This window comes from Branchiostoma floridae, chromosome 17 (genome assembly GCF_000003815.2).
Source record: "Branchiostoma floridae strain S238N-H82 chromosome 17, Bfl_VNyyK, whole genome shotgun sequence".
Classification (NCBI taxonomy): Eukaryota; Metazoa; Chordata; class Leptocardii; order Amphioxiformes; family Branchiostomatidae; genus Branchiostoma; species Branchiostoma floridae.
Window position 1 is genome coordinate 5,323,053 of NC_049995.1, and position 23,888 is coordinate 5,346,940.

At 43.0% G+C, this 23,888-nt stretch overlaps 1 protein-coding gene across 3 annotated transcripts; it reads right to left on the reverse strand.

Moving 5' to 3' along the window:
* Nucleotides 1-395: 395 nt before the first annotated feature.
* Nucleotides 396-14,190, reverse strand: LOC118404755. Of its 3 annotated transcripts, none has more exons than XM_035804082.1 (7): nucleotides 14,170-14,190; nucleotides 8,189-8,297; nucleotides 3,805-4,177; nucleotides 3,408-3,566; nucleotides 1,997-2,186; nucleotides 992-1,170; nucleotides 396-693 (listed from the first exon to the last, which is right to left on the reverse strand). In XM_035804082.1, exons 4-7 carry the CDS (start codon nucleotides 3,564-3,566, stop codon nucleotides 550-552), a joined length of 672 nt encoding a protein of 223 aa, XP_035659975.1. In that variant the 5' UTR covers nucleotides 3,805-4,177; nucleotides 8,189-8,297; nucleotides 14,170-14,190; the 3' UTR covers nucleotides 396-549. The 3 variants fall into 3 exon arrangements, 2 of the variants coding, with proteins under 2 accessions (XP_035659975.1, XP_035659974.1); XM_035804081.1 differs by having other exon boundaries at nucleotides 396-696; XR_004829798.1 differs by lacking the exons at nucleotides 396-693; nucleotides 992-1,170; nucleotides 1,997-2,186; nucleotides 3,408-3,566; nucleotides 14,170-14,190 and having other exon boundaries at nucleotides 3,811-4,177; nucleotides 8,189-11,517.
* Between the last annotated feature and the right edge of the window lie 9,698 nt (nucleotides 14,191-23,888).

The following is a 23,888-nucleotide window of genomic DNA, read 5'->3' on the forward strand; positions in this document are numbered from 1 at the left end:
GAGGTGGTTCACTGGTTGCACCTGGTTTGACTGTATGACAAAAAATAGGGACATGTGGACACTCTCTTACTACCATATCCATTGAGTTACGCACACATCTTGTAGCCATGTCTACTAAGTGTAGAATTTGACTTACGCCACAACAATTCTATCAGCAGTTTCTAAGATATCATCTCTATCAGAGAAACTGATGACTCAATTTGTGTGGCCTTCCTCCTTAGTGTCCAGTCAGGTCAGTCTGTACAGAATATCTAATGAACAGGAAGGTGCTCATTGACACAACCTTGATTCCTGACTGTGACACAAACAGTGGACAGCCTGAAGCGACGTTCATGTCGCTCGTGGGGCGCTTGAAGCTGCTGCTGGTCGGGTCAGGGCGGAACGTGTCCGACAGGTGGCGCCTGCACTGGTCCTGATCTAGAAGCATCAGGGCTTCTTTCTGCTGAAATGGCCAGGGCAGCAGAGCATCATAGTCTCCTCTCATGACTACAAAGAACAGGGACATGTGGGTACCCTTCCCCATACCATCCCCATTCAGGCAGGTACACCCTAGCACACATCTTGTAGCCAAAGAGATGTGTAGAAGGTCTGACAGTAGAGGGAAAGGGTTCTCCCATTCACTGCCTTGTGCTTCTTCCTGGTGTAGTAGTTGATCTTCCACAGCAGTGTACCATCATAGCTAGCAGTCTCCTGCTGCTGTGTGTACAGAAAAAAGGCAATATACTAATCACATTAAATCAAATCATGTCATAATTATCATAATTGTATTCATGAAATAAATATACACGCACTGTTAGAATACAACACAGTATACTCCATATAACCCGAGGTATCAGCCAGACTGTGGGTAGGATCGCCCAAAGGCCGGAGGGTGATCTAACCTGTGGGAAGGTGATACAGAATTCATGTGCATTTTTTTTAGTTTATATTTACCAGCATCATTATTTTTTGGATCCCCAAGTGCTTTAATGAAAGAAGACAGAAAACTTACAGAAAGGTTAACAATGCTTATCCAGCCCCCAAGCCATGTCGACTTCACACCCAGTAGGTCGTGCCACGCCATTGGTGCAGCTCTCCTGGTGAACCGACCAATGGCGTACTCCATAATGATAACCTGTATGGACCCCAGGAACAGGAACACCAACCAGACCAACGGGAACTGCAGACATCCTGAGAAAAATGTATACATCATGAAGAGTGTTGATTGGTCGATGATCTCAAATTAGGTACGACAAAAAGCAGCTACTCAGCCAACTGGACATTTCAAAAAGCATCCACTATCTAACATCAGTGACACTGATGAAGAGAGCTTGTAGAAACAGGCTTTGTATCCTGTCATCATAGTGACAAAAGCTAGTTGATGCTGTCAGTGAAACGTCTGACCATTTCCAAAATCATATCTAGTTGCCTGAGTAGCTGCTTTTTGGCATGATTATTACCTGGATTTCTAACCTTCATTTTGATGGATCTTAAATTGGTATTTGTATGGATGTTCAGTGACTTACTTCAAAATATTTGTTCAATCAGCGTTTCATTACTTTCCATATCTATGAGCTGATCGCCATTTTGGTATCTCTATTTGTATTTCAATGGCTCTTGGCCCAAACAGACAATGTAGCATTTTTGTGTTTTAACAGCAAAGTTTCTATATTCCTTCTTCAAGATGTTGACATTTGATACCGATTACATAAGCAACACCAGTTATGATTCACCGATATGCAAATAGGGGCACCAACATACAACATGTAGTGGCAGATAAAGCATAATTTTCAGATATACACTCAGTGAATATGTGTTAAATGTTGCAGGTCTTTGAAACATTAAAGGTTAACTGTCACAAGAGAGGGATGTGTCTGGAGACAACTTAATATCTTCATGGCTACTTTATGTCTATGTCCATGGCTACCCCCAAAACGACCTGGAGGTCAAGGGACTAGGTGGGTTTCGCAAAGTCAACGTCAACTAGAAAATTTATAGTACATATTGCAAAGTTTACCTTTCTCTCCACTGTTGATTGCTAGAATTCTGGGAAAGGGATTAATTCCCATCCCCACAGCATACTCCACGACAATCCCCACAGAGCTGAGTATGGACTCAGTGGAAAACCTGCTAGACCAGCCTACTGTGTCCTGGTGTGACTGGGACGTACTAGTGAAAATAGCCTCCAGTCTCGTGTCATCAGTATCCTAACGTGTAGACAAAACATGTGGTCAGAAGTTGCAAAGCAACTCTGTCTCCATCAAGACGTCATAAAACGCCACGTTTCCCTCCGCGACAGGAAAACTGTTTTTTATATCTAAGGCCATACCAATTTAATTGATTGGTTCACGGATTCACTCGCTCCTATTTTTTGGAAAATAAAAAAAATTAAAATTACCACTCAGCAAATTTTCACCATTAATGAAACTATTCACCAACTTTCTGGTGTAGCAAATTGGCCTTTGTATTATAAGCTCCTTAAAATGTGGGTATCATTATTGAAAGAGTGAATCTTCTTCAATTTCATTATTGCAGTTATATTTTTCATTCATGACGAATGCGACAAACATCAAAACTGACACTAATTTTGTAATTTTCAATGAACAGGTGCTGTTACTGTACAGTAATAGTGTTTTTTGTACTTTTTCAAGCTGAAAACTTTTAATTCTTCATGTTTTGGATTAGCGCTTATCTTTACCCCAACCATTTTACAATTTTTTTTTTTTTCGCCCTGTCGCTCCATACTTTTTATGAAAAAATCCGTGAACCAAGAAATTAAATTGGTGTGGCCTAAGCATAATTTAACATAACGGAAACATATCAATGTTTATTCACTCTTTCCGCAACTTAATGACCCTTTGCATGAGCAAAATAAATACTACTCTTTTTTACACACATATATACATAAATGGGGGAGACCTCCACCTCTTTTATGGAAAGTGAGCTCAAGTGTAATGGAAAGATATCGAAAGGATGATCATCTGTTACTTGTATGTTTCACCCAGAAGGAGATTTTGCTTTTTGTTTTCATTAAACACGCTCATACGGAAAGAGCATCTCAGGCAAAGCCGCTGCTTGACTATGGGGACTAAAACGCTGTGGTAAATTGACTGATTTAGCGGAAAAATAGTCCTACTTTCGTAAAAGCATCGCACTACTGGAACAAAATAAAAATGATATGACTTCACCTATACACATAAAGGGGGGAGACCTCCCCTCTTCTATGTAAAGTGAACTCAAAGGTAATGGCAAGATATCAGAAAGGTATTATGTTCTACTATTAGTTTTACCTAATATCATTGACCCGCTATGCAAAAGGCCAGCCATTCAAAAATTTCTTTCAATGAATGAGATTCAAATTTTTACAATTACCTTATCCAGAAAAACTCACACTTTTGGCTCAATTGCTTTTAAGACTAGGATCTCACCTGTTGCCTCAAGGCCACCACTTCGTCTTCAAGAGACAACACCTCTGCTTGAGGTCTCTCCCTATCACTCCTCTCTGTCTCAAAGTCCTCTTGAAACACTGTCAACTGCATCTGGAGAACTTCCATCTCCATCTGTTCATCCAACAATCCTGTGTCCATCTGTACAAAAATATTACATGGAAATATTAGACACATGGCATTAACTCATGGCACTCTTTCGTGCAATTTTTGGCATTCTGTTATGCACACAGCATATACTCAGTGACACACAATTCTTTTCAGTGACACAAGAGGTAGATAGTTGTATCTGGAAAATACTAATCTAATCATATAGTCAATTTTCCATGAAATATAACAATGACTGATGATTACAATATTTAAAAAAACACAGCCTTACCTTTTCAATGATGATGATGTGGAACTGTTCAATAGCAGGGATAGAAGCATGCAGCAAGGTCGGCACGCCCAACCTTAGTCAGCACGTCTCCCAACAGCACTGTGTTGTAGGGACCTATCAGGTTCTTCTTTTGGAGTTCCTTAAACAACAGTTTGGCGATGCCAGCTGGAGATAATGTCTGAAGCTGTTCTTCTGTCAGTGGGTCTGTAAAGTCTCGGCACAGACGCCTGATACGAAATACCTGGTCCCGGGTCAATGCTTCCTCAGCTTGCAGCAGTCGGTCTTGGAAGTCAACTAACCTCTGAGCACCTTGGAGAGTTACAGAGTTAGAGACTCCAATCTGTGCACTGGCCATGTAAACTAAAGTGAACACCTGAAAATGAGGAGAGATAAAATTAATGAACAGATTTGCATTAATTCTGCTTTGGTTACTGTAAATGCTGAAACTTTTGCTGTGGTTTAATGTTCGCGTTTTTCACAGTGGCCGCTTCACCACGAACATTTTTCCATGGCAGTAAGAGACTACAGTGCATGGTGCTACCGCGAACTTGAAACCACCACAAAAAGTCCTTTCTCCTGCTACCGCGCAATTGAATCCCCGCAAACTTAATTGCATTTACAGTATAAATGGTAACGTTACTAGTACAGTCAAACCTGCCCAAGTCGACCACACGGGGTCCGGAAAAAAGCGGTCGATTTGGACAGGTGGTCGCTGAGAAGAGTATCGACTCAAAACATGCCCGATGCATAGCATAAATGGTTTCCGTTGTGTTTAATGGCAAATAGCAAGCACACGCACGCAAAGAAGTAAGTAAGCGAGGTCTTTAATGTCAAATACAACACGCACATGCACGCAAAAGGTACACGGTAGTTATTTCAGATACAGCAATCAAGAACACAGCGGCGCATAAAGGCTTGCATGGTAACTGACAGAATCAAAGTTCCCCTACTGTCTAAAACGTTAGTGTACAAATATTGAGACGATTGTAGACGCAGGAATGCAACATGGACAGATCTTTCTTAAAAAGGTATGAGGCTATATATTACGTTTCAGCATTTGTTCACTTTATAATGATATTGAAAAAAAACAACTTCTGTAACAACAAAATATGGATTTTCTTACAACGAAATTTCCTCCCATATTACAGTAGACTGCCCCATTGACCGCCGCCATCTTTATTCTAAACATAACATAGACGCAAACTGGCCAATTTTGGCACAAAATGGCGCTAGTTATCATCAAAGATCGATGAAAACTTCAAGGTTGAAAATGACGCAGTCATTATGGGTCCCATTTTTGGCCGGTCACGGTCGCGTTGGCCAGGTGGTCGTTGAGAAAAGGTCGCTTAATGCTTACGTCAATGGGGGGAAAAATCGGGACCGAGAAAAAGCGGTCGAAATGGCCAGGTGGTCGCTGAGAAGAGGTGGTCGCTCGGGTAGGTTTGACTGTATATGATGCTACAATCCAAGTAGAAATGAAACAACTTCTTTTTCCAATAAGATAGAAATCAAAACACATAAATCTTGACAAAGAATTTGTAAGCAAGGTTACAGGTTATTCGGTCTGCCTAAACACCACAAACAATACATTAACCACAAACAACCACAAACGACTCTAATAAGCGGTGTATATCACGGGGCAACGACCTTGTGTGAAGCACTGGAGACAATGTTTATACATGTATGAATTTAAAAAATGCAACAACTCCTATGTATTCACGAGTTATTTTGAGTTAGCCCACTGGTTTCAGGATCAAAGCAATTCATGGCCGCCATGTTGGATCGCCCGTGCTAGGAGTCTGCATGGGGAAGTTCTCGATACCTTCCTCGGCTCCATAGACGACAAAACTATGGAAGCGGTCGGTTCATAGATTATAGCATACCGCAATTATATCATTGTTGACTTATAAAACTTGTATACTAAGTGTTTTTCTGCCTCAAATGCAAGCAAGCACGATCAAACATCATGTGACCAAGGATTGCTTTAATCTTGAAACCGGACTAAATCGAAATAACTGGTGAATACGTAGGACTTGCTGCGTTTTTTTTAAATTCATAAGTGTATGATCAATGTCTCCAGAGTGTACACAAGGTCACTGCCCCATATCCACTGCATATTAGAGTCGTTTGTGGTCGTTTGTGGTCGTTTGTGGTGTTTAGGCAGACCCCAAGTTTAGTAAGAGCACCGTTTCACATTAAGTTTACCCTTGGGGAAAGTGGACACTAACACCATCTTCTACACAATATCTGGAGGGCCGATTGGAAAATAAAAAATTAACATAGTTTGGTATTTGGGGGGGCTTTGCAAAAGATCAGATTACAGTGTAATTTTGGACTATGTAATACCTGTACAACAATGTATTACTCGCCATTTCTCTCAAACATATGGTCATACGTTCTGAGATGACAGTCTCCAAATTATCACATGTTCATTTGGTAAATTATGACCATAATCGCTGTATCAACAATGTGTAGTAAAACAGGAATCTTATTACGTCATATCTTAAGATACAAAACATGTCAAAATTTGCGCCCTCCTTACTCTCACCTCTCAAATAGAAGTACCCCCTGGAATAAAAGTACCCCCCGGACAAATCTTCAAAATCTAATAAAAGTACCCCCCGGAAAAATACCAAATTGACATGTTAACTGTGCCCATGCTACTTCAGTCCAAGAGAAGATGATAAGCAGGTAGGCTCTTTTTATTTATTTATGTCTCAGTAACGTTACCATATCAGTTATTTTTTATTACCATATCAGTTAATTGTATAAATAATGAACAGAATAATTCCCATGTTATTGCACATATTTTCTTTATCTGAGTGTCACACCATCAACAAAGATTAAAATAAAAGTAAAAAAATGACTGAAAATAAAAATTGAAGAAATAAAAAAAAGAAGTTTATTTTATAATCATTGTTACAAAATAACATTTTGAAGAAACATTCCAACTTAGAATACCTTATTCACCACTTGTGCTATTTTCAATGTTGCAGAAACCAAGGTCATAGACACTGCCCCCTATCGAGAAATACCGGTACTGCAGAAAATATATGATTCTCTCGCGCATTACCGCGAGATTCGGCGTGAGTTGATGAATCCAACATGGCGGATCTTTTCGAGCCGATTGAACGCTATGCTTTGTTTTGGAATGATTTTTTCGTTGCTGGAACATTAAAACAAGTTGACTACGGGTGAAAAATAGTGGAAAAGTATTGGTAACTTTTTAATTTGTTTGGTTGGTGGTTAATTTCTGTGTTTTGATAGAGAATTTACGGAAGTAAGCGACTGTGTGTGTAGCATGTGACCTCGATGTTTTCGTCTTTGTTCAGCGCAACATTTCAAGATTTTTGGAAGGTTAAAGATGGTCTAAAACGAAAAGGATATATTTTTTTACGAGTCCAGTACCGAATCACTTGTGTTCCGCTATTTTTGGACCTGAACCGAAACGTTTTTGCAAGTCCAGAACTGGTCCTGCGTACCGGTACGCATCCCTAGTTATGTTTTGGTCATAGCGCTAGCGGCAGGGAAATCCGCGATGCCTCGTCCTAAAATAGTGAATATTAAGCAAAAATACAGCGGAAATATGGGCAGAAAATACCAAACTTTCAATATTTTTTGGGTCCCTGGTTAGTAAAGAAAGCCCCAATTTGAAAATAAAATAAACGTACCGTCTAAAATAAGGACGTACCGGGTGGATTTTGAGGCGGAAAAAAATAAACGTACCGGTACGTTTATTTGAGAGGTGAGAGTACTTTGCTCTGACTGAGCAGCAACCGGAGCTTATGATCCAGAGAAGAGTAAAGTCGGGGTTGTTGTAGTTATTTCTTTCCTCAAGATGGTGTTTTCTATTGTATTGTATTGTATATTCTTATTTAACCAGGGTTACATATCGCCAATTTAGGCGTTTTTCAAAGTTCCCTGGGGCGCAACCCCGAACATACATGCAACATAAAAGCGATATCAAATACACTGTAACATAAATGGTAACATAGCGAGTACTAACGAAAATTGAAAGTTATCATACCTACCTGGGTCAGATAACTACAGTTATACTAGCTACCCGGAGAAATACAATGGCGTTTTCCCTAGAAATCGCAAGGTGGCAGTTCTTCACAGTAAAAAACAAACACAACATCCGGGCACTGACCGTCCCATCATCCTCTTTTCCCGAAACCCAAGTCAAGGGACCTCACTCGAGCCTGGGTCGGGCCAAAGAGGGTGGGACATTGTATTTCTCCGGGTAGCTAGTATAACTGTAGTTATCTGACCAGGTAGGTATGATAACTTTCAATTATACGTCGCTACCCTCCGAAATACAATGGCGACTTTAAAGCCGCGAGAGGGAGGTAAGACCAAAGAAAAACTTCACACAAAAACTCACCTAGTTCTGTGTGGAAAGGTGACTGGACCCCTTGGAGTCGTGTCTCCCTCCAATGTCGTCCAGCTGAAGTTGAAGGATGCTCCTGCTGCCTCCTCCCCAAATTTCACAGCTGTAAGTGCCGGATGAAAGGACAGAGCTAACAGACTGTATGGCCGAAGGACACAGTCTCGCCAATCATAACTGAGACAAAAGAGCTCTGCCTAAATCAGACTCGACCTCTGGTCGAAAATAGAAGGTTTGGAAAGTCCTGGCTGAGGCCCAGTCCGCCAGCTTTAACAAATCCTTCAATGACAAGCCTCTTCTCACTGCCGCAGACGCAGCAGCGCCGCGGTGAGAATGTGCTTTGAAAACACTAGTGTCAATACCCGAAAGATGCATAACATCTTCCAGCCATCTGGCCAAAGTGGCAGACACCACTGGTTTCTGTGTCTTATAGGACAAGAAAAACTTGTTAGGCCTGTTAGGAGACAGAGTTCTCCTTAAGTACTCTCTGATATGTCTTACCACACAGATCTCACTATGACCCGGGTAAGATTGAAATGTAATCTCTCTATAGGGCCGAGCCGGCCTGTCCGATTCAGTCAGTTCCACAGGAACAAAGACAACTTTGGCGTTTGAAATGCTCATCAGATCTGGAGATAAAGATGCTAATGTCGCGCATCTATCTGCCGATGCCAAGGCCATCAAAGACAGGGTTTTCTGAGTGAGCTGTTTCGAACTCAGGGACTCTAAGGGTTCCCATGTCTGAAGAAACTTCAGAACCGTACCCACGTCCCAGGTAACTAGGTACCTTGGTCTTGGAGGGCGCATATTAAACACTCCTCGCATAAAATTATTGACCGTCCAGTGTTGCCCTATCTGACATCCATCTGAGGTCAGACGGGTAGATGAAATCGCAGAGCGATGAACATTTATAGTTTTATAAGAGAGACCCTCTTGGTAAAGGCACTTAAGATACTCTATGACCTCTGGAACCGTTGCCTTAAACGGATCCAACGCCTTAGTCTTGCACCAGTTTGAAAAACATTTCCAGACTGCTTGATTCTGTTTCTGAGTACTTTTCCGCTGAGCGGCACATGAAATAGCCGCTGCGTCGTATGACAACCCTGCAGAAATTAGTGCTTGCCTGACACTATCCAGGCGGCTAGTCTCAGTATCCGCCACAGAGGATGAACTTCCTCTAGCCCTGGAAGATGTAGCACGTCTGGTCCTGTGGGAAGGAACAGCGGTTCTCCCACCGGTAGTTCCCGCAGCAGTGGGAACCACGGCTGAGAGGGCCAGAATGGTGCTACCACCAACACTTCCGCCTGCTCTAGTGAGGAGACAGACAGGTGGAAACGCGTACCCTTTCAGTTCGCTCCAACTGCAACTGAAGGCGTCTATTTTCCACGCCTCTGGGTCTGGGTGCCAAGCACAATACCGAGGCAGTTGTCGGTTTATCCTGGACAGATCGACCTCTGGGTGGAACTGAAGCGTCTGACATGCTTGTTGGAAGAGGAGTGGCTGTAGAGTCCACTCTGTGTGGTCTTGGAGGTGTCTGGACGCCCTGTCGGCCTCTGCATTGTCCTGGCCCGGCAAGTGTTCTGCTGATAACGTCAGACCCTTGCCTAAGGCCCACTTCCACACAGCTATAGCCATCTGGCAGAGGGGCTGTGAATGACAGCCCCCTTGCCTGTTTATGTATGCCACTGCTGCCGTATTGTCCAGCCTTAGGCGGACATGGCTGTTTCTCTGCAGATTGCTGGCAAAACACTTTAGGCCAAAAAATGCCGCCTTGAGCTCCAGCTCGTTGATGTGGCTCTTCCTCTCTTGAGGAGACCAACGGCCACCAGTCCTGCGTCCCTCGCAAACCGCTCCCCAGCCTTGGAGCGATGCGTCTGTTGTTATTAACAGAGCTATGGGACTTGGAAGAATGGCTCGTCCATTCCACTGCGGTAAGCAAGTTGCCCACGCAACTAGTTCCGAGCGAGCTGCTGGGGACAACATCGCTTTGCTGTCCCACGGGCAATTTTGAGTCAGAGCCTCGTTTAGACAACTCTGCAAACTCCTGTAATAGAGAGGAGCAGGCAAAACCGCTACTGCCACGGCGTTCAAGCGACCCACCACTTCGGCAATCTGCCGAAGTGTGACGTGAGGCGACCTCAGCAAGGAGGTACAAGCCCTGGATATCTTCACTATCTTCTCCTGCGGGAGAGACAGAGTCATGAGAAGGGAGTTCACGTCTATCCCCAGGAATGTTAATCGCTGGGTTGGGATCAATTGAGACTTTTCCCAATTGATTAGGAACCCCAAATGTGTCAGAAGATCTATTACAAATTGCAGGTGCTGGAGACATTGTGCCCGAGACGAGCCTAGGATCAACATGTCGTCCAGGTAAATCACTATCCGAATTCCCTTGGATCGGATAACTGCAACTACTGGTTTTAACACCTTCGTAAACGCCCTTGGGGCGACATTGAGCCCAAACGGGCATGCTTGGAACTCCCAAATTCGGTTTCTGAAACGAAACCGAAGGAGTTTCTTGACTGATTGGTGTAGTGGCAAATGGAAGTAGGCATCCTTGATATCCAAGGTTACCATCCAATCATTCTGACGTAGGAGGGACTTTACTTCCTTCATCCCCTCCATCTTGAAATGCTCTGATACTATATATTGATTCAGAGGACGGAGATTTATAACCGGACGCCAACTTGCGTCCTTCTTTGGAACCAGAAACAAACGGGACAAAAACTGGTCCTCTAACGGTGGGACCTCTACAATAGCTCCCTTCTGCTGAAGAGATAACACTTCTGCTGCCAGAAGATCTTCTTCTGGGCCCGTCACCTCCTCTGGAGGGACGAGTTGGCGGGGTCGCCCTGTGAGATGGAACCTCAGTCCCCTGCTGACAACGCCCAGAACCCAAGGGTCTGAGCAGATGGTTTTCCATTGAGGAAAAAAGTTCTGAATTCTGCCTGCCACTGGGGGAAGTGAGGTGCCCATCACAGGGGGCGACCCCGGCTCGAGAGGAGGAGAAAAGGCAACTACTTTTTTGCCTGCCGTCCACGGCCCTTAGACCTTCCCGACCTGCCCCTTGAGTGCTGGCGGTCACGAAAGGACTGGCCCCGGGAGTTCATCCCGCGTCCAAGGCCAAAAACCATCTTTGGTAGGGCAGTGTCTACTGCGGCCAAAGGACTGCTGTACCAGCTCTGTCGCTTAGACGGCTTGGGTGTCTTACCCACTTTGTCTGCTGTTTTACCAGCTTTCTCAATGTCCTCTACCTTCTGAAGGATATCATTCCCCAAAAGCCAGCTACAGCTGGATAAGTTCAAGTGCCTTGTTAACGATAAGACTCCTGAGGCTGATGATCGCACTTGAACTTATCTTCAACCCAGTTGTGTGCGAGTTGGCGCCGAAACTGTGTAATGTTGGCGCATACCCCACAGGACAGCTGACCTGCGATGTTTAAGTGATCCGCAATTGGCTGCGTCTGTTCTCGTACAGATGCATCCTCGTGTTCCAGCAATGGCTGGATGAGGTCAATGACCTTCAGGACTGGTTGAAATGCCTGCAAAGCGTTATCCTGAATACGACGTAACGAATCGTCGTGTTTCACGGCATGGATGGTCTGTTTCTCTGACCTCCATCTTGCTTTCAGGACCGGCTGTAGTTTGGGGGCGGAGACCGCCTCCACCTGGGAAGCATCTAAACGGTAAGGCTTCTCTGTGAGGGTGAACTTTTCCTCACACCAGGAGCTTAGCCTCTCATCCTTGAACTAATCTAGGACTCCCGGGGAAATAAACATCCCCGGAGTGTTGGGGTTCATAGACATCAGGAACGAGGGTCTGGTTGTCGCAGACTCGTTGCCTGTTTCAGTGGGCCCTGCTGTTACAGAGTGCTTGAGGCATCCTCTGGCAGAAGCTCTGAATCGGTAAGCAAACCTGATTCAGACGTAGACCGAGCATGCAGCTCAATCACTGGCTGATCTGTGTCCTCATTCCTGAGAGGAGACCTGGACCTGTAACGTGTTGCGCTTGTATTGCGCCAACCACACCTCGAACGGTCTCCATCCGAGTCCTCATCAGAGTCAGAATCAGGAACCATCGAACGTAGGTTACGACGGTCCTGACGGCTATTGGACTGGTCCAAAGCCGACCTCATGTCATTCATGAGTCTACTGAACTCGGAAAAAACGTTCCATGGCATACCTGTAGACAGAGCAGGATTGGGCTGAAAAGCCCCAGTGCCTCCGCCTGCTGGTGCAAAAACACCAGCTGCGGGTGCTCCCAGTATGCCGGCCGGCAGAGAACTGGCGGCGGCGGGAGGTACTGCACTGTTATTGTTAGCAAACCCTGGGACAAAAGTGGCAGGGATTTGCGTATGGCGTGACATTCCACTCCCGGCCATCTGGTAAGTGGGATGTGTCTCGCCAGAGATTCCCGCCTGCACATAGGATACAGGCGGAAACATCCTGCCAGGTTCATACGACGTGGTAGGATCCATAGTAAAGGGGGCCCCAAAGCCCTTTTCCGTAGAGCGTAATCGGCGGTTTTAATTCTACGTACTCCGTAGCGGGACCGCTCGAATTCAACGTAGAGCGTAATCGGTGCATTTTGCGTCGAGCGATATTGGCCCCTTTAATTTAACGTTTTACGTAGAAGCTAACCGGATTTTACCGTAAAACGTAATTCATATTAATTTTTCGTCAAGCGTAATCAAAGTTTCATTAAACCTAACTAGTCTACCGGCAAATTTTACCCGCGAAAATGCTGGAAATTGCGTTTCAAAGGGTTCAGATTTCAAAATTTTGCCGGACATTCCTTGCTATGGCTCAACACTTCGGCACTGGACATGGTGAAAATATGTTGCGGGAGCGTCGTCCCCCAACTAGTAGAAATCTTTTTACCGACCTTAGCTTAGTTAACAAGCAAAATGTGCCCCTTAAATGCAGGAAATGGCATTTCAGAGGGTCGAGATTTCAATTTTTCTCCGGGCGCCGGGCGGCCCTTGCCAAGGCTTGCGACGGCTTGGGCCTGGCCTCCGGCGCTCACGACTCTCCGGCGCTCGTCGCCCTCAAAGACGTTTCTCTGACAGAAATGTCATTACATTGAGCATATGCCTGCCAGCAAAATTTGTCCCTCAAAATGCAGGAAATGGTGTTTCAGAGGGTAAAAATTTCCAAATTTTCCCGTACCTACCTTGCGACAGTTCGACTGTTCGTGCTTTCGGCACTCGAAATCTGAAAATGATGTTTGGGGGCGTTGCCCAGCTTAAAGGTAAAACCATGTGAATTTCTAATTGGATGCTATTTTAACTTAGCTTAGTCTGTGAGCAAAATTTGCCCTTCAAAATGCTTAAAATGGCGTTTCAGAGGGTCAAGATTTCACAATATTCCCGGGGGAGCATGCCCCCGGACGCCCTAGGATTGTCGCGCCTCCGCTTTCGGTGCTACAAGTGCTGAAAATTACGTCACATAAGAAATTTGCTGTCGCCGTCTTTAGCCAGCAAGACGTCTTTAGAAGTTAAGTTTTAATATTATTGATGGAATTATCAGTTTTGTTTAGATCTCATCTTCACATGTTCTGCCGTCGGCGGAGTTCAGCCAAAAGACAATAAATATTTGCATAATGAATTATGAAATTTCGTAATTTAGCGTAGAGCGTAATGAAGCGTCCATAATTTAGCGTATTACGTAGCCGGCCCTCCCGAATTTAGCGTAGAGCGTTGTCGGTAACCCCCCTTGGGGGCCCTCAGTAAAGTGTAACTCGTGGGCTAGACAAGACAGGACTTGCCCTGAGCTAGCGCGCGAAACCTGAAAAAGGCGTGCTGTAAGAGAAAACAGCAAAAGTGAAAAATGTGCAAAAACAACACTTCACATTACTTCACAAAGTGACCTACGGAGACTAGACAGTCCCTAGGACCTACTGTGCCAGAAAGGACAGAACTAAATCTCTGCAAAAGCAGAAAAAACCACCAAGTCGAGAGACAAAGAAAACTTTGCAAACCCTTCGACGAAAAGCAGTTTCGGGAAAAGAGGATGATGGGACGGTCAGTGCCCGGATGTTGTGTTTGTTTTTTTTACTGTGAAGAACTGCCACCTTGCGATTTCTAGGGAAAACGCCATTGTATTTCGGAGGGTAGCGACGTATAATTAACTTACTTAGCTTACAAATGATAAAGTCAAACAAATCAATTATACAACGTAAGCATAATGTAACTCAAAATCATTATCAAAATGAAATAAATGGAGATTTGCATACCAAATAATCTATAAGTAATTGGGTGGAAGATCTGCATGAACAGAACTCTCCCCCAGAAAAATGGTGGCAACAACAACTTGGGCCGGGATCACGGGATTCCCCTTGACCTTTAAACGAAAAGCCACATGGGAAGTACTAGTAAGTTAAACGTTACATGTTATTATTCATCCGCAGAAAGTTGGCCTTCAAATTAGAATACTGCCAAAAATTAATTCTAGGTTCAACTGTTCAAGAAATATTTAACTTACTATGTGCCTTGCCTTGCCTAGTCCACCCCCGGAGGGGACGGGGTAAGTCCATGCACTACTTCAGCCCACGCCTTCCTGTCTGACATGACCGCTGCCAGGTCCTCCTCCGCTAGCCCGGTATCCCTGGAAAGCAGTCTCGGGAAGGTCAGCTTCCGGGAGTGAGTTTTTCCTCGAGGCCTCCACAAGAGGAGTGAGGAAACTACCTCTTCACTAGCCCGAAGGCAGTGTCCAGCAAACTGTGCCCGTCTCTGTCTGAGTCTGTGAGAAACCCTCGGAAGATCTCCATAAATGTCCCTTATAGATGGGTGCTGCTTCCAACAAATGTTCTGTGCTTTGCGCAGGAGTAGTGTGTACGTACCATCAAGTTTCCTCTCCAGACGAGTTGTTAAGGTCCAAGTTTCAGCACCATACAGGAGAATGGGCTCTATTACTGCGCGGAAGACTTGTACCTTAAGTAACTTACTATATGTTTGGTGATTATGTACCTGATCATGACGTCAGATACTTCCGGGTTAACAGACTGCAGTTCCTTACACTTACAGGAGGACATAATTATCAAACTACAAAATAACATGGTGAAAATAACGAATCGGTTAACCTGGCGGTCACATACGGTTATCTAGATCATATTTCAATGATTCTATAGTTCTAGATACTATATCCTAGAATACATCATGATAAATCATCACGGATTCAAAACTTCAACTTTCGTTTCGCGTTAACAGGTGGTTTACGCACAGTTCTGGAAATCATGCCAGTCCGGATCCGGATCCGAAGTCAAGTTGAAGTTAGTAGAAGAGTTCTCTACTTACATGTATGCTGTATCGGCATGTGTTAAAAAGCTTTAATCTGAATGTTTTGTGCATTTATAGATAACCATGAGTTTTTAATCTGTTTATCTAAACTCTATCGTGCAGGAGGGCAGCCTTCAAAGGTGCATTTTGCACCTGTTTTGCCCTCCCCTTCACTCTGTGATAAATACAAATAAATAAATAAACATTTGGATACGTGCGGTCTATGAGAAATACATGTACATATCTGTCTCAGTGGTAAAATAATTAATGAAAAGTAAGTGATTAGTTGCCATCATTACATGATATGTCTTCTTATTGTCAAAATGGCAAGATATATGTATCACTGAAAAAGGCAAGTTACAAAACCGTCGGCTACCTGCATACATGTACGCCGCATGACGTTTCACCGCCTCGTCTTCTTCGTACGTGTCTGTAGACGTTTTTTGGTCTCCTTGCCACTTGCCGGCAGAAGCGTCGTTGCCATGGCGGACACGCCCGTGAGAACCACCCCAATGGGCAGGAGGGGGTTGGGGCGGCGGCCCGCTGGTTTGGCCGCTATCAGGGCGCGACAAAGGGGACCGGAATGGCTTAATGGCCGATTAGGTTAATTTTACGTTTCCGAATCAACATTCTACATAAATGTCAACTTGAAAGGCAGCATTTTCGAGGAAAAAACAGATTATTTCCCTCCTAGTAACAACGGAAGTATGAAACAGTTCCATTAATTATGAAAATGATTTTAAAAAAGTAGCACAATACATATGTCATCGAAAATACCAGTTGTCAAACTGCCTGTATCGCTGTTTCTGCCACTTATCACAAAGAAATATTCATTTTCTGAAGTAGTGCAAACTTGGTCATCCTAAGCACTGACAACATTGCTAAAGCTAACAACATCTCCAATAGGAAGTCCCCACCATTTACCACAGAACAAATATGAAATATACCGCATTAATCATGCAAATGAGGTACTCAATACCATAAAGCAATTTCTGTTCGAGGTACTTATTAGCATAACGCACTTTTCGTCCCCAAAATAATCTGGTCAGCTTCGTAGAAAATGGATATCATCGTTTTATTTTACACGACCAGTGTTGGCTCTCTTTCCTGCTTACATTTCGATGTCTACCAGACATCTTCCTCAGAGTTTCTGACAGGAGTTCTGCTTCTCGCCACTATACGTAGCCGATGTAGGTGGCGCTTTTGCGGCGAGCACACAATCCTATACGTAGCTAAGTTTGTACCCCCCCCCCCCCTCCTCCCGGCTCATCACTGGGGGTGACCCAATTAATACGCCACATAGGAAAAAACGGAATGGTAAAATGTCCATGGGTATTATTGCATTAACTTCGCCAAGAAGGTTATATTTTAGGTAGTGTTTGTATGTGTACATGTAAGTTATGTTGAAGACCAGCATAACTCGAGATCGCCTGGATGGATGTATTGATATTCGGTATGTTTTAGAATTTATTTTTCCTCATGTTTATTCAATATAGCACCAAATTTCGCTGATGCGATAATTTTACGTGCGACACGCGCTGAGGTATTGTAACAAGTACTGATTTGAGAAAAAAGCTGGCACTTAAGCCAGGGTGTTATGGAAATTAAGGTTAGCAATCCACTTTGGTATCTCAGAAGACAGAGGTTATTGAAAGAACGATCCTGTCAATAAAGTGTTTTCTGCAAAATTGACAAGATCAACCTTTTAAGGCTGGGATACCACTGTATGTGTCAATAACATGCGTGTAAGTACATGTCATTCTTAGTGTATTTCGCCGCATGCAAAGAAGTGGTTGTCAAATAATTTCCTCTCTGACTCTGTTCGGGAGCAATTAGGAATTGATTTTTCACGTCACTGAGAAAGTAGCTATGTAATTATTGTTTAGATATGATTCTAATTTCATTGTCATCAACTCACCCAAGACAGCAAATATTTTTATGATACGTAATATCATACATGTACATCCACTCTTTGACAATAAGATCTATTCTGGTTGTAATTGTGAAATACCCATTGAAAAGGCAAGTAACAAAAATGTCAGCTACCTACAGACGTGTATGTTGCATATCGCTTTAAATCCTCTTCCTCTCTATACGTGTGTGTAGATGCTTCTTGCTCTTCTCGCGGTCCGCTGAAAAGGAACGAAAAGGAAAGTACCGAAAATGAGAAAAGGAACGAAAAGGAACGTTTGTTTCTTTTCGTTCCTTTTTGTTTCTTTTCGTTCCTTTTCGCACTTTCGGTACTTTTCTTTTCGTTCCTTTTCGTTCCTTAAAAGGAACGAAAAGAAAGGAATTATGAAGCAAACTAAAATAAAATCAATGAGAATATAAGGAAACGGTACTGCGGGCGATAGAAGCCTTTGAAACGTTTCTTTTACTCAGAATTTGGCAATATCAAATTTTTAGGCTGTTTTAGGCTGTTTTGTTTGTGTGGCAAAATTATTCTCTGACGATCAGCGAAATACAAGGAAACAGAACGGAGATAAGAAAGTAAGGACCAAAATCCAGTTACTGGTGGGTGATAGATAAATATCGATCATCAATATACATTTTCAGAATGAGGCAAGATTGCAGCGTTGTTGTTGTATTTGGGTAGCCTGGGTACCATCCTATTTCTACCGGGGCTCCTTACACTCACTTCCCTAGGGGGTAGCGAGTGTAAGGAGCCCCGGTAGAATACGGATGGTACTCAGGCTAGTATTTGGGTGACTTCTGTTCTCCCAAGATAGGAGCGCCGCATGCAAATGACCCGCGATTGTCTACGTCTAAAATAAATCCGGCCAGGAATGATATGCTAATAAACTGCTGCCCCACGTATGACAGCTCCCTTTAACAGGGCCCACAACATGGTTTTCTGGAGACTGGAGACATATCTTCTTGCTCGTTCACGACGAAAGAACAGCTGTGAAAGGATAAACATGCATACATTGTACCAAGGACCCCCCCCCCCCCCGGAATTTGATATGTGACAGCCCGCATGGGAACCCGGGACGCACTGATCCGCCCATCGCCTTTGATTTGTATTTAGCAATTTCCACTCGTGCAGTTCTCCGCCGGTTCGCTGTTGAACCATTGTGGCTCTAGGAATTTCGTGGAGCAAGCCGCAAAATACAAAAATACAGTACCGTTACCTTATATTCCCATCGATTTTTTTTCACTTTGCTTCATACTTCGTTTCTTTTCGTTCCTTTTCGCACTTTCGCCACTTTCCTTTTCGTTCCTATCAAATCACACACACACACACACACACACACACACACACACACACACACGCACACACACACACACACACACATTCACACACATTCACACACACATACGCAAATACAGAAACACACACACAAGGCGCAAGCACATACACACATACAAACGCAAACACAAACACGCACATACATACAGACGCAAACAAACACACACATGCAAATGAAAACACACACGCACACACATACAAACGAAAACACACACACACATAGATTCATACATACAAGTTTGTCCATTTGTCCATTAGGAAACAACATTATACATTTATACATGCACATTTTATTTTACACAAAAGATATTCGCCAACATACAGTACTAAAAGTGCCATGTTTTTGCCACATCATGGGGCATGAGTCCATCTAGATATGTAAGATGATCGATGTAAATAAGTTGGACAAAAACTTTAAATTGAAATATCTATAAGAGTTAATACAAAACTCAACATATCCAGAGCCATTATACATATTTTGAATATAATAACCAAATGTAAATAGCATTCAACACAAACTTTTTAGTGCGGCAGTAGACACATAATGATTCTTGTTGAAAATATACAAGCTTCATATAATATTTCTTTTAAAACTCAGTTTCCTTAACAATCATTGCATTCACAAAATAATATTTCAGAGTGCCAATTAAATACATTTAGACAGTGTAAATGTCACAGAACTGTAATATACATCAATAAACATCAGTGTCTAGTTATTTTCTTCAATGTGGAATAAAAAGGAAATATAGAAGATAGTAAATACAGAATTTTTACAATGGACATACAAAGAAATATACTTGCACGTCTAACCTATTAGTCATGCAGTTTTAATAGTTTTACGCTGACACGCTTAAGAATCTGATTTCAATGCCAGAGATATTCACATATTAGGCAGAGTGTTCATGGATAAACTATAGTTTTACAATGTGTCACTTTTCTTGTTAAGTTGACAGCGTCTCTTTCTTCGTCAACAATGCTTCCAGCTATGAATTTTCATTTACTCTACATTATAAAAAAATGCAATGTTGAAACACTACTGTATGATTGATGTAGTCATGGCAGCTTTTAGATTCGACAATGGCGACGGCGATTGTAATATGGTTTGACTGATTCATGCGACTAAGATTTGCGGGGTTGATCATTGGACCATCACTGTTGATCATCAACAAAGATGCTGATATCCTCTGTATTCGGGTGTGTTCCTGAGATAATTGATGGAAATGCATTCAGACCTGGAATTTGCGGAATGGGTCTTCTTCAGTGAATTTCCGGGAACTTGTAGAATCATTCTGCACTTACAGATGCTTCAAAATTTTGGTTAGGTTCGTCCCGATGGTCATCAGTTCTGTATCATACGGGTGATCTCTCTAGCCAATACAACAACAATCACTGATACTAGTAGTAACATGGAAACAGCAATACTGGAAATTGAGATAGCGTCTTTAATGTTGGCCATTTTGATCGAGATATTACCGAAGTCGTTCTTAGAGAGATACATGTCGCTGTGCTCATTTGAGTCAGATAGAAAGGAAGTTGATATCTGTTGTGTAGTGTTATCACCCAGAGTTAGGTCTTGTCGGATGGCTTCGAACTGGTTTCGTTCGGTTGGCAGAGGTGCTACAGAGGAGTCTATGACATTTTCTAAGGTAGGAAGTAGTGTTTTAGTTGCGTTTTCGGCTTCATTTGGGCAGGCTTTCAGGTTTGCCTCGTGTAACGGGACATTATGTAGTACTTCAGGATTGCTACATTTTGGAAAACCATTGACAAGAATGTCATGAAAAAGTAGACCATCTCTGACAACAGATGTACATGTGAGTGGCCAACACTGGTGAAACGCAAGAGTCATATCTGACAACCATGACATACGACAGTCACAGTGAATCGGGTTACCGTAGATATATCTGTATCCTTTTTTCATAGGCCTGTACGTTTTCCCCGTATGATTTAAAGACTGGTTTTCTAAATTCTCTTCAGAAAAGGTAGCAAGGCGATTGTAAGCCACGTTTACCAAATAAAGAGATCTTGCACCTTTCGTGACCAAGTCAAGCCTAATAGAGGTTAACAGATTATGAGATAAATCAATCCTCTGAAGATGTTTCATTTGCTGCAAGGATTTCCAAGGAAATGTTGTGATGAGGTTATGGCTGAGGTTCAGCGTACGGCTGAACAAAAGCCCAGATAAGTCGTGAACTGTTTGGATACGGTTGTACTGAAGAAACACCTGGTGCACAATGTATCTTGAACTAGTTGGCAGGCTCGTAATGTTGGAATGTGGGCAATAAATGTCAGTTTCAAAACCATTTCTAACGTAACATCTGGTCGGAAACGAAGCATCCAATATTGTACTCGATATTAACTGCACTAGAATGACGAACATAACGCATTTCATAATTAAGGTTATGCTAAGGACCCGGACCTATTTAGTAACAATGATTATTGCAGTACGAGTTCTTTCAAGGCCTTAAGGTTGATGGGATCTGGAATGCTCACTGTTCGAGGAATGTTCGTCTGACACAACGAGTTCATTGGTTGCAGTTGGTCAAAACTTTGACGTCAGCATGAAAGTCAGTTTCTGTAGTAACATAATTTGATGAAGAAATCATTCGTTAACGTTGAACGACTTTTTCTGAAAGCTTTTTCCGGGCAGACTCTGGAGTTAACGTTCCTGTGCATGTGTTAAAATTATTCTATCTATATCATATCCGTTTGAACAAAATTATCTAATATATTTGGAAATAGTCGGAAGATTTCTGGTAATCACGTGGTCTTTTCTCCGGTACACTCGCACAATGTATTGCAAAAGACGGTAAGTGGTTATTATACAAAATACTTATATCTTCATGAATGAAAATGGTTCATATCTTTTAATTTACATATAGCTTACCACCTTTGGCAAATAGGAGCTAGTGCACATACAAATAATATGGTCCCTGGCATGACAGGGATGTGGCTCCAGTGAATTGCAGTAACATGACAAGTGAATGAGCTAAACGTACACTGCGCGAAAGGGGTCAATTTCCGGACAAATCCGAACATTGACACATCACTGGGCATGTCACGAATTCGGACCATTTCCTGACTTCTTGTCGACACCTAACATATCCGGAAATATTCTGACTCAGAAATTACTTTCCTGCAAATCCGGAAAATCAGGTCTTCCGGATACTGCTCAGGTGCGTTTCGTAACTCCGAATATGTGCTATTTAATGTATCCGGAGATATCTGTTGTCAAGATACAGCAGCGATTTAAGGGGTCAATTTCCGGACAAATCTGAACATTGACACATCACTGGGCATGTCACGTATTCGGACCATTTTCTGACTACTTGTCGACACCTTACATATCCGGAAATATTCTGACTCAGAAATTACTTTCCTGCAAATCCGGAAAATCAGGTCTTCCGGATACTGCTCAGGTGCGTTTCGTAACTCCGAATATGTGCTATTTAATGTATCCGGAGATATCTGTTGTCAAGATACAGCAGCGATTTAAGGGGTCAATTTCCGGACAAATCTGAACATTGACACATCACTGGGCATGTCACGTATTCGGACCATTTTCTGACTACTTGTCGACACCTTACATATCCGGAAATATTCTGACTCAGAAATTACTTTCCTGCAAATCCGGAAAATCAGGTCTTCCGGATACTGCTCAGGTGCGTTTCGTAACTCCGAATATGTGCTATTTAATGTATCCGGAGATATCTGTTGTCAAGATACAGCAGCGATTTAAGGGGTCAATTTCCGGACAAATCTGAACTTTGACACATCACACTGTTGTTAAGATACAGCAGCGATTTATGTTCTATCGATAATGTATTGACTCTGGAAATGTGTGCCCAGAGAATGACTTCTGACTCTTCCGAACACGTGCCATGTGCGTTTTCGTAGTCCAAATACTATTTCAGTCTCTTTAGGCCTCATATCCGGGAATACCAAACCTCCGTATGCTAAATGTACTATGCAATACATTTTCGTAAGCATTCCGGAAATGTCGCTCCGCATATTAAATCAAATGCCTCTGCTAGCTCTACAAGTAAAAGGCATCCTGAAATATTCTACACGGCAAATGTCAATACAAACCCGATGGTGAATTTATTGATGTCAAAGTAGTATTTGCCAGCAATCATAGTCGACGATACTGCGTTTTATACTCAGCTCAAGAAAGCCTGTTCGTTTGTGCACGGTTTCATTTCACAGTAACTGAAACTTGAGTGAAAGCCATGAAAGCATTCCGAAAACGTTCCGGAAATGCCTCTCCACGGAAGAGATGCATAATGGGATAGTGGCGTTTACGGATAAGAACTTGACCCGAATACGATCTTTGTGTGTAACATGACGTACCACCATCGGCCGTATCGTGGCGCTGCAAATGCATGGACAGCTCCATCATAGTCAAAGGGCTGCATAAAGTTTCCAAAGCGCGCGCACTTTTTATTAGCCTGGGTACCATACGAATTACTACAAGGGCCCCTTATAATAACTGGTCCATGATTTTTCAGGGTAGGTAGCGTACGGTGCACTGGTATGAATGGAATGCCCCTGGCCCAGGCTGACTTTTTCTTGCACCTTGAAAGCTACGAGACGGGAAATGCCAATACAAAGCCGATGGTGTCTTTATTGATGTCATTGTATTTACAAGCAATATAGTCGACTCAATACAACTCAAGCTGCCAGGTGGCTTTCAACGTCGAGGGAATGGTATTTTGCAATTGTAATTTCAAATGCAAAACATGTCAGAGCCTTGTACGTATATTTAACACATGCCTGTGCAAGGTTTCCTTTCACATTTATACTGATGCTTGAGTTAAAGCATTCCGAAAACGTTCCGGAAATGCCTCTCCACGGAAGAGATGCATAATGGGATAGTGGCGTTTACGGATAAGAACTTGACCCAAATACGATATTTGCGTGCAGCGTGTCGTACCACCATCGGCCGTATCGCGGCGCTGCAAATGCATGTACAGCGCCTTCAGATGCCGGTGTTTCGTTTCCTCGTATCTTCGCAAAACGATTGATATCCCGGATATCAACTTACTAATATAGGACCATATACTGTACACTGTGAGGACTTGTGTTTTGGACTACTTGAAAGCGTCGGCACGGAAAAGGCAAACACAAACGAAGCCCGTACGTCCGTATGCGTCCCGAACATGTTGCTCAGCATCT